Source organism: Podarcis melisellensis (genome assembly GCF_964234715.1).
Source record: "Podarcis melisellensis genome assembly, chromosome: Z".
Lineage (NCBI taxonomy): Eukaryota > Metazoa > Chordata > Lepidosauria > Squamata > Lacertidae > Podarcis > Podarcis melisellensis.
This window is the reverse complement of record NC_138547.1, coordinates 39,322,434-39,341,866: the sequence shown is the minus strand read 5'-3', so window position 1 is coordinate 39,341,866 and position 19,433 is coordinate 39,322,434. Positions and strand designations below refer to the sequence as shown.

At 44.5% G+C, this 19,433-nt stretch overlaps 2 protein-coding genes across 2 annotated transcripts in view; one reads left to right on the top strand and one right to left on the bottom strand.

Annotated features, from left to right (window-relative positions):
• TMEM255A (transmembrane protein 255A) overlaps window positions 1-19,433 on the bottom strand; it is a 30,138-nt gene continuing 10,705 nt past the window's right edge. Inside the window, exons 3-9 of the mRNA XM_081897669.1 lie at window positions 14,017-14,079; window positions 11,274-11,363; window positions 9,050-9,112; window positions 8,074-8,162; window positions 5,011-5,170; window positions 3,874-4,017; window positions 1-1,860 (exon numbers count right to left, since the gene is read on the bottom strand). Coding sequence (XP_081753795.1) covers window positions 1,702-1,860; window positions 3,874-4,017; window positions 5,011-5,170; window positions 8,074-8,162; window positions 9,050-9,112; window positions 11,274-11,363; window positions 14,017-14,079 — 768 coding nt within the window. The 3' untranslated portion in view covers window positions 1-1,701. The remainder of the gene's footprint in view (window positions 1,861-3,873; window positions 4,018-5,010; window positions 5,171-8,073; window positions 8,163-9,049; window positions 9,113-11,273; window positions 11,364-14,016; window positions 14,080-19,433) is intronic.
• The window catches only part of ATP1B4 (ATPase Na+/K+ transporting family member beta 4), a 41,781-nt gene continuing 34,763 nt past the window's right edge, over window positions 12,416-19,433 (top strand). Inside the window, exon 1 of the mRNA XM_081897661.1 lies at window positions 12,416-12,556. The gene's annotated coding sequence lies outside the window, so the exon portion shown is untranslated. The remainder of the gene's footprint in view (window positions 12,557-19,433) is intronic.

Below are 19,433 nucleotides of genomic sequence, written 5' to 3'. Positions count from 1 at the left end.
GGGGGTGGAGACTTGCAATTATATACATACCTGCTTCAAACATTTGAGTGTTCCCTATTAAGATGTATGAGAGACTGCAACATAAAGTGTAAACCAGACCACGATTTCCTAGGATTTGTACAAGCTGAGGATTCTGCATGCAGAGTTGTGTGTCATTGAAGCTGACTGTGTAAGCCTATGAATAATGCAGGCATGCAGTCTAGGTCTAGCTGCACAGCTTAGAGGACAGTTAATGTTAGCCTCAGTTCCTGATCACCCAAGAGTCCCAAAATGGCTACACCGAACACTCTCTACTTGAGGGACTACAGTGGTGTGAAGACAGGTGGGGAGCCTCCTCTTCTTGTGGAGGCTGAGCTGCTTGCACTATTTAAACCCCCCACCCCTATTTGTGTCAGTTTCACGGGGAGCGAGCCTTATAATGAATCAGAACAATGGTCCGTCTAGCTGAGGATTGTGTGTACATTGCCTGGCAGCAGGATTTCAGGCAACGGTTTACACAGTGATGCCAGGGACTGAACCTTGGAACTCCTATACGCAAGGCAAATGCCCTACCACTGAGCAGCAGAAGCAGGCACTGTGAGTACGGAAGACCTCCAGCTGCAGAACTTTAATATAAAATGGGGTGTGGAGGATGAGCTGTAAGGGTGGGCTTTGGCACCCCCCTCCCACATCTCTTACATGTGTTTGTTTACATGCAGAGTGCCTGAACACCCACACAGGGCTTATGTTGCAACAAATGGTGGAAATCCAGTGCCTGAAGGTGCTAAGCAGCTTAATTATCATCCTCTTGCAAGGAAAGAGGGGGAAGTTACATTTGATCATGTGCATCCAGCCAAACTGTGTGGCTTTTGTGCTGTTTACAAGAGCAGAAAATATTTGGCATAGCACCTATTTTTGATTGTGGCTATATTAAAAACCTAACTAGGAAAATAAAGGCCAATTTATATATATCCATCACCAACATATGTAAAGATAAAAAGTAGTGTGTGAAGCAACTTTTGTTTTTCTACTGTGAGGTAATACTCACAGAATGTCGCTAGGTGTCAGTAGAATGCCATTTGCCTAACAAACAGCTGCACCTACAGTGACCTTCAATTCCCATTCAAAGGCCTATTTTCAGTGTGCAAAATTAAGGCTTCATATATCTATTATTATTATTATTATTATTATTATTATTATTATTATTATTATTATTTCCTCCTACTAGTCTAGAGCATTCATTTCATACACTCAAGCTCTTGGGTTCCTCCTTTAAATCTTCACCCTCAGCTACATTCCACTCAGCCCAGCAATTTTGTTAAAGAGGAGAAAAGGAATTAGGAACACCATTTTATCAACACCTTTTGAGAAAAGAAGGGTGTGCCTGATTAGCCACACAGCAATTTCAGCAATTTGCTCAAAGTGACCAAACCCTCAAAGCAACAAGTCCACAGCGGCCAACTAATCATGATGGATTTTGAAGAAGCAAACAGAGCAAGACTGCAGGTGCTGAATGCAGGATTTGTCCCTTCTTGCTGCTGGCACTTAGCATCAATTTGGCCTAGGCTTGGTCTATGGGAAGACTGTTGCAGGGTTCCCCTATTTTAAATGGATTATGTATGCTATGTAATAAGTGTGCCCACTCTCTCTTCCCCGCCCTCCCACCAGTACAAAAAGGTTTCACAATTAGCCCCAGTGGCACAGTTTCTACCCGTCCTTCCTTCATGGCGTGTAAGGTGGTGGCTTTTCAAAAGGTGGAAAATACGGTGGGGAGTAACGAGGAGGAGCAGTAGGGGACCAGACATAGCTTGGCGATGGCGACAGCGATAAAGGATCGTCAGAAAGGCCAGATGGTGTGGAGGCCGGGAAGACACTGGAATGCTGCAACGAAAGGGAGAGAGGTGGCTTCAGTATAGAGAAAGCTGCCTCAAGCACAGCCCAATCTTTGGTCCTTCTAGCTTATCACCGTGGGAGGAGGAATCCTAGGCCTGAGAGCCAAATGTGGACTGAGAGCCAAATGTGGACTCTAGGCCCCTATTTCTGGCCCTCAGGACTCTACCTGGGCAGGCCTCCCCAGCCCAGGTGATACCTCTTACCTGAGAGCCACTGCCAGTACTGAGCTAGGTGTAGCAGTGATATGACCTGGAATTAAAACAGCTTCCTAGGTCATGCACGTCTGAACTATATACAGTGGTACCTTGTTTTGAGTCCGGGATCTGTTCCAGAGTCCCAGACGCTCAACAAAAGGGATGCTCGATAAAGTGCTGTTTTGCGCATGCGCGTGGAGTGGTTTGCACTTCTGCACATAGTGCACTTTAGCGCTTCTGCGCATGCGCAAGCGGCAAACTCGGAAGCAACCTGTTCCAGTACTTCTGGGTTTGCTGCGGACATTCGCCAAAATGGATAGTCGACGGGGGCGGATGTTCGCGGAGGTATTACTGTATATAAATTCCTGCTTCATAGAACTGTAGAGTCAGAAGGGACCACAAGGGTCATCTAACGCTGTGCAATGCAGGAATCTTTCTGCACAATGTGCGGCTTGAACCCACCAGCCTGAGATGAAACGTTTCATGCTCTTCTGACTGAGCTATCCCAGTAGCCTGGTAGCCCAGTTTGAGGTCCTTGCAAGAATTCCACCCATGGCAAGGCGCTGGTTGTTACCTTTTACGACCTGGCTATGAGACATTTCAGGGAGAGTTTATCTTTATATCGCCTCCCCCGCTAGGGCATGTTGAATTTTTCAGCTTTTGAATTCCAGAATGAGGGGTGCTAAAAAGTTGTAACATGGCTTGGGAATTCAAAAGATGTTTTGGTTAAATTAATATCATTTAGTTTCGCTTGGTTAAGTAAAAATGTGTGTAAAATTGCATAGAAATCATTAAAAGAGACTGTCAAGTACTTGCAGTTATACTGTATGTTTATATTATTTGTATTTATTATTCCTTTTGTTCAGCACTTCCTGACATTTTCGGAAGGTAAAATTAGAATTCTTTGGTTTTCCGAAAGCAGTTTATGTGCTTCTTCATCAGGCACAGACTTGCCAAGCTAAATGTTGTCCAATCACAAAACCAATAGCAGATTTGAATTCCTCACACCCCCAAAACACATATTTAAGACTTCAGCTTACTGAAGAAATTTGTAAAAATTAAGTTTCATGCCCTACTCCCCCATGTCAGCTTCAAGGACCAACTTGGTGAAATATGAAGATCATCGCAGGAAGAGGAGGATCAATTTACCCCAGCAGAGAGAACCCTGGTGCCCTCCAGATTAGAACTATAGAATCCAACTCTGGGCAATACAGGAATGTTTTGCCCAATGTGGGGTTCAAGCCCACAACTCTGGGATAAAGGCTGGAACTACATCAATCTTTTAAACATTATTAGGACGATAATAAAAGTAACGTTCTATAACGTTTAACATGCATTCCCTCTTTGCCAGCACCCTCTGGTGTCACATTTCAATAGCACATTTTAAACGTTATAAACCATGAGAGTAGATCTGCCCAAAGAGTCTCATGCTCTACCGAGAATGAGCTAAACTCCCATCATTCCTTGATTGTCAGCCATATTGTCTGGGAGCTGATGGGAGTTGAAGCCACATAGCAACTGAAGGCCCACAGGTTCTCTACAATTATACAGGCTGAAACTGAGCAGAAAAGGGAAATGTGTTTCACCACACCTGCAAAAAAACAAGGTAAAATTTGGAGCCAGGAACAGAGGCGAAATGACAGCAAGACGAAGGCAAAATAGTTTTCTCTCCTCCAAAAGATGGAACATAAAAGATTGCATAGAAAAAAAGAGGCAGTTGTAACATAACTGCTTGATGGTGCACCCCCTCTGTAAAAAAGCAGATTACTCTCTTAAGTAAGCCCAGCAGCCATTTGACCCAACATACCTGGAAGTCATATGCTGAATACGGTGGCAGGTGAGGCGTGCTGTGGTAATATGTATTGTATGACGTCACCTGGGGTCTCGAGTAGTAAGATACAGTGGGCCGTGCATTTTCAACTGTGCAGTTTATAGCAGGAAGTGAGGGAGTCTATGAACACAATGGAAAATGGAAAAGTCACTTAGCTTGTGGTCCATTTATTCAAATGGCCAGAAGAGATCAGAATACTGCAAGAGAAATGGGAGAAGTACAGATCTTGCCTGTACAGTACGATCTACCTCAGGGGTCCTTCTCAAGTGTCCTGCTGTGGGGAACCTCCCGGCCATGGGCCAAATCTGGCCTGAGAGGCCTTCTCATTTGGGCAGCTGGGCTGCTCTTCCCAAACCACACCCACCAGCCCCACCCCTGACATCCTATATGACATCAGGTAAATTGCTGTAAAAAGCAGGGTTGAAATATCCCTGTGCATCATCTGAAATGGGAGAAGCTCTGTCCTGGTTGGTTCAGGCGTGTAAGGAACTCTCCTCTGCACTCAAATCCTGCAGAATGTAAGATTAGATCCCTTTGCCCATTAGCTAATGGATGGGGGAGTTCAATCACCTTTACTCTGTGGGCCAACTCTGACAGGTGGGTGGGACAATCTACCCGAGATCAATAGGATGACAGAAGATGGAAAAGATGTGTAGTCACGCTCACCTGTTAAAGCTGCCTGCAGGTGGGAGGATATAATTATCTGACTTGCCAAGCCAAAAAGATTCCCCACCCATGAGTTTGGTCGTCATGCACAAGAGACATGGCCTTTCCTATAGTGGCTCCGAAAACTACGCAACACCTTCCTGATGGGCTTGGACCTTGCCACTTGAATTCTGGCATTTAGGGAGGCCACAAAGCCTTTCCCACTTCATGGATGCCTACCAAAAAATGTCTCGTCACCTTTAATTGGTGCCCACCCAAAATTGCTCTGGTCTCCAGAGCAGCTTCTCATTTTTAATCTCTCTATCTTCTGCTGTGTTTATTTGTACTATTTGTCTCTCATTCCTTTGCACACCACATGGTGAGCACATAGCTCTAAAAAGTGGCACAACACACTTGAAATAAATAAAAAATTCTACTTGTCTACGTTTCCCATGGACATCCTCTTACCATATCTTTAAAGCCTCCTAGGATTGCAGCGGTGATGATCCCAAGGAACAAGCCCACAATGTTCAAAATGGTTGCTGACCAGAGCAGGTGGTAAAGGTGAATGATATCTTGGCAGCTGCTGACATCAATGTACTCGTAATAACCACCGGAAATCTCCACTCTGTTCAATCCAAAGAACATCAATTTTTAAAAAAGTACCAAAGACATACTTAGTTGCACAGAAAGGCAAAACATCTTTCAGTAGATAATCCTTGTTTTGGAACACCTTTGGGGGGCAGGCAGGTATGGGGGTCTCCCTGGTCCTGAATGGGGTAACTGTGCCCTGAAGGATCAGGTGCGCAGTCTGGGAGTCATTTTGTATTCACAGCTGTCCATTGAGGCGCAGGTCAGTTCTGTGTCCAGGGCAGCTGTCTACCAGCTCCATCTGGTACGTAGGCTGAGACCCTATCTGCCCATGGACTGCCTCGCCAGAGTGGTGCATGCTCTGGTTATCTCCCACTTAGACTACTGCAATGTGCTCTACGTGGGGCTACCTTTGAAGGTGACCCAGAAACTACAACTAATCCAGAACACAGCAGCTAGACTGGTGACTGGGAGCGGCCACCGAGACCACATAACACCGGTCTTGAAAGACCTACATTGGCTCCCAGTACGTTTCTAGGCACAATTCAAAGTGTTGGTGCTGACCTTTAAAGCCCTAAATGGCCTTGGTCCAGTATATCTGAAGGAGCGTCTCCATCCCCATCACTCAGCCCAGACACTGAGATCCAAGGGCCTTCTAGTGGTTCCCTCACTGTGAGAATTGAGGTTACAGGGAACCAGGCAGAGGGCCTTCTCGGTAGTGGTGCACGCCCTGTGGAATGCCCTCCCATCAGATGTCAAGGAAATAAACAACTATCAGACATCTGAAGGCAGCCCTGTTTAGGGAAGTTTTTAATGTCTGATGTTTTATTATGTTTTAAATATTCTGTTGGGAACTACCTAGAGTGACTGGAGAAACCAGCCACTCTGGGTAGTTAGTTAATTAGTTAATTAAAAATAAATTATTATTATTATTTGGCCAAAGGCCCATCTGGTCCTACATCCTCTTCTCATAGATGCCATTGGCAGAACTGCACTCCTTCACAGAGTGCAAAGTTAAAAGAGTGGGATTTGCTGTCACAAGTTGTGTGGTGATGGCCACCAACTTAGATGGGTTTTAAAGGGGGGTTAGGCCAATTCATGGAAGATAAAAGTTATCAATGATTACTAATCAAGGTGGTTAAGTGCCATCTTTAGGATCAGGGGGAGCATGTCTCTAGATAATATTTGCTTAAGATGGGGGACAATGGGAGATGGTTTATTGCCTTTTGTGCTCTGCATCTGTGCTTCCTAGAGGCACTTGACTGCCTACTGTAGAAAACAGGGAGTTGGATGTGTTAAGCCAGGTGTGGGGAACCACTGGCCTTCCAGATGTTTCCAAACTACAACCCCCATCAGCTGCAGCAAGCATGACAAAACGCCGGGGTGATAGGAGTTTAATTCAGGAAAAATTGCAGGGACAAAGGTTCCCCACACCTGATATAAGCCTTGGTCTTTTCCAGTAGGGGCTCTTCTTATATCACTGTACATTTTCTCTCCATGGCAAATTAATAGTATTTCAGGAGGGCCTTTGGGGACCAGTTAGTCTTTCTGTTGCAAAAAAAAAAAAAAGGAGTCCATTGTGGATTTTTCTGCTGCTCTGGTTTCAGATGGCTGTGATTGTTTAACATTAAAAACAGCTATCTAACAGGTTTTTTTTTGCACTTTCAAGTGTTCAAATCTTTTCACAAACATCATTTAACTGTAATCCTTACAACAACATTGTAAGGTAAAAATCAGTGCTATTTTCCCCATTTTGCAGATGTGGGGAATAAGGCACATGACAACACTGCTAGTCTCTGGTCACTTAGTGAGTCCACAAGTTTGAACCAGGGACTTTTGGATCTGCAGCTCAGGCTGAAACCCTATACCCTAGGGGCGGGGAATCTTCTTGGGCCAGATCTTTATCACCCTCCATGCTGTGGGCCAACTTTGACAGGTGGGTGAAACCACCCACCAGTTAATTACCTAACATCATAATGATGCTTACCCAACCTTGGTTGGCTGCATTAAACCCTCCTGGCTTTAAGTAAACCACCAAGAACAGTAAACAGAAAAAGGTACAGAGGGACGATCTGACTTTGCTGGCTGCCAGCTGAATGACATGACCCACTAAAAGTTATCTCTGTAGCACAAAGCCCAGGCCTCATTTGCACTTTACACTTAAAGCAGTATAATGTCACTTTAGTCATCGCTTGCCTTTAGGAATCCTGGGACCTGTTGTTTGTTAAAGGTGCTGAGAGTATTCCCCTCACAGAACTATCATGCCCAGAGAAGTCTAATAAGCAATCCCTTTCCCCAAAGAATTCTGGGAAGTGGAGCTTTGTGAGAGGAATAGGGTTCTCCTAACAACTCTCAGGGACGTGGGTGGTGCTGTGGTCTAAACCACTGAGCCTCTTGGGCTTGCCGATCAGAAGATCGGTGATTTGAATCCCCACGACGGGATGAGCTCCCATTGCTCTGTCCCAGCTCCTGCCAACCTAGCAGTTCAAAAGCATGCCAATGCAAGTAGATAAATAGGTACCACTGCAGTGGGAAGGTAAACAGTGTTTCTGGGCGCTGCTCTGGTTTTGGTGTTCAGTTGCGCCAGAAGCGGCTTAGTCATGCTGGCCACATGACCCGGAAAAACTGTCTGCGGACAAATGCTTGCTCCTTCAGCCTGTAAAGCGAGATGAGTGCTGCAACCCCAGAGTCATGTGTGACTGGACGTAACTGTCAGGGGTCCTTTACCTTTTAACAACTCTCAGTGCTGTTAACAAATTACAGTTCCCAGGATTCTTTGGGGGAAAGCCACGGCTGTTTAAAGTGGAGTGATACTGTTTTAAATGTATAGTCTCAGCCTGAAACAACTCCTTCATACTCAAGACTGCAGGATTGACCCAGGGGCTTGAGCTCTCCCATTTCACTCTCTGCCTACAGGTGAGGCTTTTCCATGTCACTCACCTCCCACAGTTGTAGAGGTCGCAGCAGAAGCAGGTGTTGCCTTTGATCTTGGGCGTGCAGGGGCTGCGGTGCTGGGGGTGGCAGACTGCCTGTTTAAACAACAGAGACAGGGCTTACAGAAGCTGAAAACCATCTATTTCTGGAACTGGCAGGTTTGCTCCTACAGCATTTCCAGAAGCCCATTTCTGATTTGTACCACTTCTGGTTAACTGCAAGTGCGAGAGCATGCGTCTGAATGCTCCCCCGCCACAAACAGTAAACAAAAAAATGTCACTACAGACCTTCATCCCTAGCACATCAAGAAGATATCTTATATAAACTATTTCCCCTGAGACAAACTTTTCAATATGCACTGATTTTATTTTTTAACACAGAGGAGCATGTGCTTTCCTCCCCCTGTAGTTGTGCACTCTAGAAACATCATTTTTTTGTTTATGAGAACAAGATTTCTGAAGGGCTGGAAAAGTTTGGTTCCTGCAAACCAGACAGGTGGAGTATTTGAACAGGCAACTTTAGAGATCAACAAATCTGCCAATTTGGGTTTTTCTCTCTTCTCATTTTTCCAGTTCAGTTCTCCGTGTTTCTGCATCCTGTTTTTTTTTTAAAAGTCCTCTCAAAAATGTAGTGCAATTTTGTCCTAACATGCACATTTTTGTAGGCAGTTTTGTCTAATATACACATTTTTGCAAAGCAATATTATACATTATTTCTGCACATTTTAAAATGCACACTTTCCCTTAACATGCACTTTTTTTTTTACACAATTATTTGGTTGGAGAATTGCATCCCAACATTTGGAGAAGTGCAGATTTCTAAGGATGGCTGTGTTTCAGTTTGTGTATTGTTTTAGAAAGGATGGATTAGGTAGGTTTGCATTAAAATTCCAGCCAAACTGCATTTCTCCCCCATTTATCACCCAGAATTTCCTGCTCACTCATGTTGCAGAAACTGAGGGAGCAGGAGCACAGTTACATACCTCTGGCTGAGCTGTACTTTTGGAATAGTAGTGACATCGTCCTGCATACAGTGGCCTGAGATCCTGTTAAAAAAAAAAGGTAAGAAAAATAGTAGAGTTTAAAAAAAAATGAAAAAAGAGGAAGTGAATCAACCCTGATATTTTTTTTTGCTGAAACAGTGGGCAGATACTCAAATTAACCATATTTTCAGACATCCTACACCTGATTGAAAGGAACACAAAGGAAAACAACACCCAGTAGTGCACAAGAACGTAAGAACATAAGAACAGGCCTGCAGGATCAGGCCAAAGTCCACCTTCCTAAGTGCTATCTGCAGCTGCTAGGGTTCACATATGTCCCTCTTTTTCCAGGACATGTCCTCTTTTTCATGAGTGTGTAAAATGAGAGTCGCCGTAGCGATCCACAGTTGAAAGTAGAAGTCGGCAAATGTGTCCTCTTTTGTTTTTTTGCTCTTCAAAGTATGGCAACCCATAACACTACTAAGCACTATAATACCATTTTAAACAGCCATGGCTTCCTCCAAAGAATTCTGGGAGCTGTAGTTTGCTAAGGGTGCTGGGAGACCCTGCTATTTCCCACACAGAGCTACAACTCCCACAACTCACTGGGAAAAGGCACTGATTGTTAAACCACTTTGGGAAGTGTAGATCTGGGATGGGAACAGGGTTCTAATAATTCTCAGCACCCTCTGCAGTTACTTGCAATTATTTGTGATTTGGCTGAGAGGAGCACACTTCCAATAAGACATATCTATACATCTTCTCTTCCTCCATTCTTAACTTCTTTTTCTATCACTTTGAAAAGCTCTTTGTTTGGGCTTTTTATTGCAAATTACAGCATCCCTAATGGCTAATATCAGGAAAAGCCTCTGCAGTGCCCTTCAGCCAAGCACGAGATGAGTGTAATAGCACCCTCCTCATCGGTGCTCCCCAGCAACAGATACCTCTGATACTGGAGTACTCTTGTGGGACACTCTTATGTTATAGCAGAACAAAAGTGGCACAGAAACAACAAGGCAATGGAATATTTGTGGTTTGAAAAATGTGAGAGAGGCAGCCTGATATAACTAGCATGTTTAGCTCTAGTTAGTGCATGAAGGAGTAAAGACTGTTGTTCCTAGAAGTGACCAGGTCACTTCCGCTGACTTCCTCACACAAAGAAAAGTTGGATTCTGCATCTCAATGCAAACTGATAGGAGTCTGTAGAACTTTGCATTTTATCTTGATATTATAGCTACTTCGCATAACTTATTTTGATTCTGCTAGTCATAGCAAGGGGCAAGCTGCTATAGCAGGCACTGACTTCACCCCCCAAATGCTAGGGATGTTAAACCTGTAGCTGAATGAGGTGGTAAAATAGGCTATACCACTTCAGTGTGTGTGTGTGTGTGTGTGTGTGTGTGTGTGTGAGACACATTTTGAAATGCTTTCCCCCTACAATGAAAACAAAAACACACCATGCAAACAGAAAACCAGCAGAGCAAACTGGGCTGGGCTATCACCTTTTTCCATGGTGTGTTAGGTTTAGGATTTTTTATAAAAATTGTAAGGTTATTTAAAAAAAAAAAAAAAAAAAGAAGGTAAGTCTAAAAATCGGCACCTCCTCATCTGAAGCCTGAAATCGAACACCCCATGCTGCCAACCAGGGGCACCGACTTGGGCCCCAGGTTATGGATGGCCAGCACACTGATGTGACTTCATGACATTATGTTGAAATGTGATGTCATGACGCCCCGTGGCCTCAGAACCTGACTTCCAGTGGCACCGCAAGCCAGGTTCCGAGACCTCACTAGGCGTTGGACAGCATCTCCGAGGTCTCGGGTGTGACTTCCTCTGCTCTGCAAAGCACCGGAAGTTGCATCAGGGGGCCTGCAGTGGGTGCTGAGCACCCACAACCAAATTTTTGTGCATGCTCGGGCCCCACTAGAGATGGCGCCCCTGCTGCCAACAACTCATTCCATTGCATGCATAGGCCAGGTCTCATGAGGTCCTCTGGACTCCCCACTGAGCAATGCCCACATGCTTTCAGGCATGTTCATTGGCATGAGGACTAGTGTCTGGCTTTTTAAAAGCAAAGCTGAGAATACCAAGAAACTGGATTCTGCATGCAAATCCTTTATTTTGTGCTTTCCCACAGCTCTTTCTGGCGTGCCAGTATGCAGCCCTGCTCACAAGCGTGGTGGACGTGGCAACACAATCACATATCCAGTCGGCTGGTACTCACTATGTGCCTGGCAGCAAACACACCATCCACAATGGCACAGCAGAAGGCAGCGATGACGCCAAAGCTGATGAACACGATTGAAGCAACCAGCTGTGGGAAAAGAGAAAGCTACATGGAGTCATCTGCTTCTATATTAAAAAAAACATGCAAGGTTTTGCCCTATCCCTGATTATATTTTCTGGAGTTGCTGATTTATTGATATGCTGGCTGACAACTGCCCGTTCCTTTTTTAAGCAGGTTTGTATAGTTTAATAACCCAGATCAATCTGCTAATAGGAGCGAATGGTTAGATTTCTGCTGCCTGAAATATCCTTTAAAATATTAATGTTTGGATATAAATGACAAGAAAATCACAGAATTTTTTTTATATAAAAAAAAATCACATACCACAATACATCTATGCATATGATTCTTAAAGACTCTCCCTCTCAATAAATAATTAATAAACATTCAATGTGTACACAATTTCTTATTTTCACGAAAAAGCTATTGCTATTATTTAATATTATCATACAAAAATAGATTACAGTAATAAGTAACAACATTTTGACCTAGTGAACAGGAAAGGAGAAACTTTGGCCCTCCAAGTATTGCTAAACTACAACTCCCATCAACCCTACCAAGTCTGGCTATGATGGAAGTTGTACTTCAACAACATCAGCAGGGCCAGAGAGCTCCCCACACCTACTCTAGAGGTCAGTTTCTAATGCTGTTCGTCCTTCTTTAGTTGTCGTTTTTTTAAAAGACATGTAGGTAATCTACTCCCCTCTACAAGATTCTCAAGTCTTGTTTTATATCTTTGGCTCACGAGTCCCAAAGCCATAGTTTTCTTGATCAATCATCACTGCAGCTTGCATCACTGCAGAGCTTTCTCAGTAAATCAGTTTTTTTAAAAAAAGGCTTCCATGAGTCCTTGCTCTATGTAATACTACAAATAATGGATGCTCCCTTCAGCTCAATGCTACAGCAATTGCCAAGGCATGTGTGCAAAATGCTACTCTCCCAAGTTTTGGGAGGGTTAGGACTGGAAGTATCGTCCCAGGTCTGTGGTTGGCAAAAGGAAAGAGCCAGTGTCTTGAGCTGATGACAGAAGACAGAGGAATGGAATTCTGAAAGCACAACTTGGAATGCAAGATGGAACGGAATGACCAAGATTAGCTGATCCCTGCATGACTCCTGCAGCCTGGGCAACCGGCCACTGAGGAAGACTACTGGGGCAGCATCCCCTGGGGCTGCCAGGCCACTGCTGTTCCACCTGACTACTTCCTGATTACCTGCCCCAAGGTACTTGCATTATTACATAGAACTACTGCTTCTCCATCACAACGGGTGATTTATACAGTTTAAGAGAAGAGCTGTGGGTCAGGAAAATGGGGGGAGAAGGGAAGGAAAGCAAGCCGATTCAGGATACTGGCTGTTTCACAATGTTATTATAAGAGAAATAGTTATATAGTGGAGCTCCAGGAGTCAGTTCTGGGAAGAGAAGGGGCCTAGAAGTGACCGTTTATTTGATTATTTTGACATAACAGCAGAGATCGGATTCCAAAAGCTGCTTATGCCAATGAAAACCCCAGCAGAGATATATACAACCACTGGGGTTACACAGATGTCTATCTTTTTATGTATGGCGGCCTCTTCAGGCCTGTGGCAGTTGATGACATAGTCTGGATTCTAGACCCCTCCCTATAGAGCAGTGGTGAGGGACCTATGGCCTTCTGAGATGCTGCTGGACTCCATCAACCCCAGCCAGCATGGCCAATGATCAGGGATGATGGGAGTTGCGGCTCAACATCTGGAGGGCTAGAGTTTCCCCCACCGTGGCTGCAGGGAGAGGGATTTGCAAGTGGACTTGGGGTTGGCCTGGCTGATCTTGAGGTTGTTAACCCACAGAAGCAGACGGGAGGGCCCTGCTGGACCACTTTCCCCTGAGGTGCAGCCTGATGGAACTGTTGCCAACGGAGGCAATGGGAAACTGATAGCTCTGACTTGGTCCGAGTTGAGTTGATGGGGTAACCACCTGGCTAGGGGTCTGGCTATACTCTCTGCTTCTCAGACCCATCCATCTGGGGAAAGGTGGTAGCCTTGTTTAAGGGTTACTTCCAGAGGCAGGAGTGACATACCTTTTGGGGTCCGCAGGCACCTTGGCAAACAACAGTGAAGCACACAGTTCAATCTGTTGGCAACCTCTGGCTTGAGGCAATGCTGAGCTTTTTAGGAGAAGGGTTGCTTCTGCTTCAATGCTTTTGCTATCTTTTATTATCTGCTGTTGATTTTTATTGCTATACATTGTATTTCTAATACTTGCAAGTCACCCAGGAAATATTTATTGAGGGGAGGATATAAACCATTTAATAAATAAATACTTTGGTCTAGGACATGCTTTGCAAGCAAAAGAATAGCTAGGTCTCGTTCCCAATACCTCCAGTTGAAAGGGTCAGGTTAATAGGTGGTTACCTCTTCAGACCTTGTAGAGCTGCTGCTAGTCAGAGCAGACATTACCAAGGTAGATGGGGATCAGAGGTCTAAGGTAGCTTCCAATGCGCATTAGGTGAATCCATGTATCTCAGTGACAGAGTACACCCTTTGCACTCAGAGAGTCCTGGGTTCAGTTACTGGTACCACCTGGTAGGGTTGGGAAGGACCCTGGACCAGGCGAACTGCTGCCAGTCAGTGTGAGGAATATTGAGCCAACATGACAGTTAACTTAAAATGACAGTAACTTTACAACTGTTAAAAAACTTACCATTTGCCTTTTATTTTCTATCAAATTTGATCCAATAATTCCAAGAAATGACCCAAAGCCAAGCTGAAAGGCAAGGTTTTAAAAAATGTTTTAGATCTTTTAGAAGTCATCCCTTTTAACCATTTAGCACAGATGCAGAATTAGAAACCAGGGTTGGGGGGGGGGGGAGACCACACACCACATACTCAGTCAGAAGCCTTAAAAATCTGAGGATTTAAAAAAACAAAAAAACAGAATCACCAAAATATTGCATCAGTATTCCTGATTTTTACCAGTAGAAGTAAATCATGTAATAAAGAGGAGCTTTTAGAAATTAGGCAAAATGCATGCAAAAATAATTTTTAATGCAGGTTGACAGCAATAATGCAGCAATGGTCTTACAAATGATTGACATAACTGGAGTAGCCAGCTGAGGCAGACTTCCAATTGAGTCAAGGACTTCTTATTCATACATCTCTTATGATACCTGCTTAATAAATGTAGCTGGCAGGCACCACCAATCTCAGAGCCATCAGATGGATCTGGCAGTAGCATAAAAACTATCCCACCACTGGCAGAATTTTTGGCGTTTTTTTCTGCACCAAAGCAACAGCTATTGCTACCCGTGATGCTGCTTCCACAGGAGGAAGAGAACAGCTTTAATCAGCCCAGCTACACAAGCTGCTGTTTACTGGGAACCCAGAAAGACAGGCCTGCCAGGTATTAGGGGCAACACAGCAGAAGAGAGCCAGGTGCTTGCCTCAAACAGCTCTTCTGATTCTCAACTTTGACCTCTGGGTGCAAGAGTAGGAAAGGATGAGGTTGTAAAGAAGAGGAGGATTCTGCAGACCTCTTTGCAGAAACTAATATGATCATAACATGGGTTCATCCCGTTCTATCCTCTCATCAAGCAATAACTTGCATGCATAAATGTGCAATCACTAGTTGATTGTCACAGACAGGGTTTTCATACCAGCCAAGGAAGAAACGCTTCCTCGCTGAAACAGTTCACACGTGTCTCGATGAGCATAAACACATGACGTATGTGCACATGTAAACCAACCTGCTGGCACTGACTATGTGCTGATTAGTAAACACCACTGCTACTTGAGAATTAAAACTTCAGGGTGGCCAAGATCCCTGTAGACAGGTGCAACCTTCCGCTCAGTGAGTAGTGCATGAGGTGTCTTAGTGCAAGTTGCTTATTCACCCCAATTGTGATGGGCTGCCTTGCCTTGTCGTCCTCTATCTATATAGTTAGTGATTATGGATGGGGGCAGGGAGAAGAATTCAATGTAGCACTAAGTTCAAGTCCATTAGTGGTGCACTAGTTGCGCGAGCATAATATTTGACACATGATACGGTGCAGCAAGCCAGCATGGTTCTCATGGCTGATCACAGAATAGACTGCTGTTGCCCCAATACATCCTGTTGCATAACAAGCTTCTGCTAGCAAAACTGTTGCATAGGACATCAGGTTATGCAACCATTATTCTCACCCTTGTACTAGCACATCATCCTTGATCAGAGAGCACTGAATCCAGATATGGATTCCATCTGCCTGTGCATCTAATTACCCATAACCTGGGTCATTTGCCGGTCATAGTGGTTGCTTAGTGAGCTGTCCATCCACCAGAGCGTATAAGTGCCAAAATGCTCTTAATGGAATAAATTAGCAAAAAGCCCATGATGGATGACAGAGGGGACATGATTGAAGGAGCGAAGCGTTATTAAGGGCAGGGTAACCCTGTGTCAAGGGGTGGTTTTATTTTTCTCTGTTGCAAATGTTCTCAAATGCGGCACCTCCCTTCCCCAACAGTAGCAGATGTGGCAGGGAGGAAAATGAGATGTACTTGTATACTAAGTTTACTCCTAGTGGTTCCAGCTGCAGGGGTCGGGAGTCAATCAACTGAGAATGAAGTTGCTTCTATCTGTGCACAACTCCTTCCAGCGTTAAGTTGCCCAATCATGCTAGGATGTGACAGAATGGTGGCTCACTGTATGGCAGGAGTGGAGAATCTGTTGTCCTCCAGATGTTGCGGTCATCCCTAAGCACTGAGCTCCTGTCATCCCTAAGCACTGGGCAGGATGACTAGGGCTGATGGGAGTTGCAAGTCCAGCAACATCTGGGATGTCACAGGTTCCTCTTCCCAGCTGTAAGCTGTGGAAGTGTTATAGTACAGACATACCTCATGTTACGTTTGCTTCAGGTTGCGTCCCGCGTGACCCGGAAATACCGGAAAGGGTTACTTCCAGGTTTCACCGCTCATGCATGCACAGACGTGCAAAATGACATCATGCTCATTCGCGGAAGCAGAAATCTTGACCCGTGCGTGCGCAGGCGTGGGTTGCATTTTTTCAGGTTGCGAACGGGCCTCCGGAATGGATCCCGTTCGCAACCAGAGGTACCACTGTACATGAAAGATCCTTAAAACTGGATGGGATAACTTCCAGATCTGTTTCTATGATTTTATTAAACACTGGCAGGAAGTAACAGTGGACTTTAGAGTACTAACAGATAATATTATAAAGGAATTAAACAAGGTGTTGTGTAATACAGCTGTTTAACACAGGGGTCAGGAATCTGTAGTTCTCCAAGCCTCAGCTGGAATGCCTCATGGTTAGCGTTGAGGGAAGCAACATCTGAAACGCCACAGAGTTCCTATCCTTGATTTAATGCATCAGTTTATTCGGTAGAGTACTGATTACAGTAGGGGCTGGTTCATATGCATGGTTAGCATGGGAACGAGACCTAAGCAGGTAGCAAAAGCACAGATACCCACATATGGCGCCTCCTGAGAACCTCTTTGAGCATTCATCTTTATTTGCATGCAGAATGCTTACATGGTGGTTAGACCAAGGGCACCTCCAGTCACCCATGAATGCATTTTGCAACATGTCAATTATCATGCACTGGTGATGGATTCTGACTGGACCTCCCCAACATCATTATGCTTTGGTAGTTCTTTGATGCTTCCCCAACATGACCACATTACTGCCATGTGGAGGGGCACACCTGCGCTACACCTGCGCAACAGAAACGGGACAAAGGAGCATTTGTGGTATGAAAAATTACAGGACTTCAGCAGGAAGCCACAGTTCATGCACCAGTTGAAACTGAAACTTTTGCAGGTGCAAATGGGATGATGTGTAACTGCCTCAGCACCTTCATGAGCCCAAATAATCATGAATGCTCAATAAACAGAATGTCTGGAATGGCCCTATATCTGGTATTTACTTACCAGTCATTCCAATTTGTTTGTGGGACAAATTATGATTATTGTTATAATTATTGTTTTAAGACAATGGGCATTCATCCTGAATTCCTTGTGGGGTGTTTACACATCTTCCCACTAGTCATTTGTTCATCCCACACTTTTAAATGCATTTCCTCATCGCTTTCCAAATGACAAAAATGTTATGTTTTTATTTTTAAGTGGGTTTCTTGTGCTAGGTTGACAGAGTGCCTTAACCCATTTTAAGTGTGCCAACCTAAAGTTCTGATGTCACTACCAGGCTACAAAATCAGCTTACACTCTCTCTGAAATGCCAATTCATATATACTGGTACATTAGGATTGCAGCATTAGGCTTGCATGTGTGAACAAGACATTAGAGGTTTACATGCCAGGGAGATAACATAACAAAGCGCAAATGGTCTGCTAATGGAAACAATTACACATTTAACTGTGAGAAATAAGGCAATGCATGTGTGAACCAACCCAAAGTGTGCTAAGCTAAGAAACACTTGCTAGCTTGATGGTTTCTTTCTGCAACCTAGAGATCAGAGTGGAAATGTCCACAGTCTTGTACCATGTACTGACATTTTGAATCATTCCAGCTGAAATGAGAGTATTTGCTGCGCAGCGCACCTACATTATCCTGCAGCCAAGATTGCATGGACTGACATTTAAGGGGCCAGAGTAGTAGATATTCTGACTCTGCCCTTTTGACGGGATCACTTTCCAACATTCTGATGAGAAAAATGAGAGCAGAAAGTGTTTCAATACAGTATTATAAGAGCAGAATGAAGATCCCTTCTGAAAAGGGTTGGTGTATTCTACCCAGAAGAGATACAGAAAAGATATAGAGCAGGGGTAGGACATTGCAAAGACCCAACTATCTTAAGCATGCACTGGGCAAATCCAACATTGGCTTTCTGAGTTCTCATATGTACTAAGCTATCTCAGGACACTTTGCATTCTGAGCCAGCTCGCTAAAAACAAATCCAGATGGCAGAGATGGGCTACAAAATCAGCAGATATAAGTTCAGCAGCAAGGCATTCTGTGACATGCATAGAGACATGCATAGTACAGGACATGCAACATCAAAGGCAAACACGGACAAACAGTTCAGCATAGAGATTTAATACCAGAATCAGAAATTTTTGCAGCACCCCACACCACACAAATCCAACATGTTTTCATGGGATTGGTTCACATGTTCAGCTGTAAAGCACCAAGGTCACAGTACTTAAGGGCTGAGCAATGGAGGCTGCTTCATGCATGGATGTACCAGGCCACTGTCTTGTGTCCTCAGTGTGACATCAGAGGAATAGCTCACACATAACAGCAGCAGATTTAAGACTTGTTTGTGGGGCGCTTGTAGCATGTGAAGGGGAGCTGAATGCCTCCAAATGGGTGCTGGCCTGCCAGTTAGCTACAGCCAAATGCAGCTTCCAGCTACGTTTCCTCCAAGTGATTGGAACCATTTATGTAGCCTCCATTATTTTATGTACCTCATTAAGTGAGATGGGGCATAAATATGGCAGATGAGCCTGCAGCAGTTAATTATGAATCACACCTTGGTGCAATTGTAGACACGGGTTTAGAGGCATTTCTGCATTTTCCTGTTTCAGAAGACCGGCCAGTAGCCCCGCGTGAACTTTCCTCTGCATTGATGTTGCAGTTTTGGAAGGAGTTGAGCATGCAATCACTGCACATCTGAAACCCACAGCACAGGCACATAGAGGCTTTTTCCATGGTGGTCCCTTTTTGATCTACTGGTGTCGATCTACTCACCACCAATGGAAGTCATTGGGAGACTAGCAGAAATACCCAGTTCTCACCATTAGTTCCAGGTATGATCATAACACTAGTTCACACTTGCATGTGTGGTGTGGCACTAGGCTGCAGGTGTGAGCCCTCAGTTAAACAGCCACAGAGACAACTTTCATATGAAGTTGAGTGAAACACATTGGCAATGGGGGTGGCTCACATGTTTGGTGGATCAAGAACTAAGTGACAGACCATGGACTTGTTCAGGGGCACATGTTTCTCACTGGATAACCAAGGGGACCTTTGCATACATAAGTGAGCCACCACAAGCCTAACACCACAGACAGAACATCCATATCACTTCACTCCCAACACTACCCAGCGGAGTCAGGTCAGACATTCAGCTACGAGCCAACAAGTGAACAGCAATCTGTAGAGCAG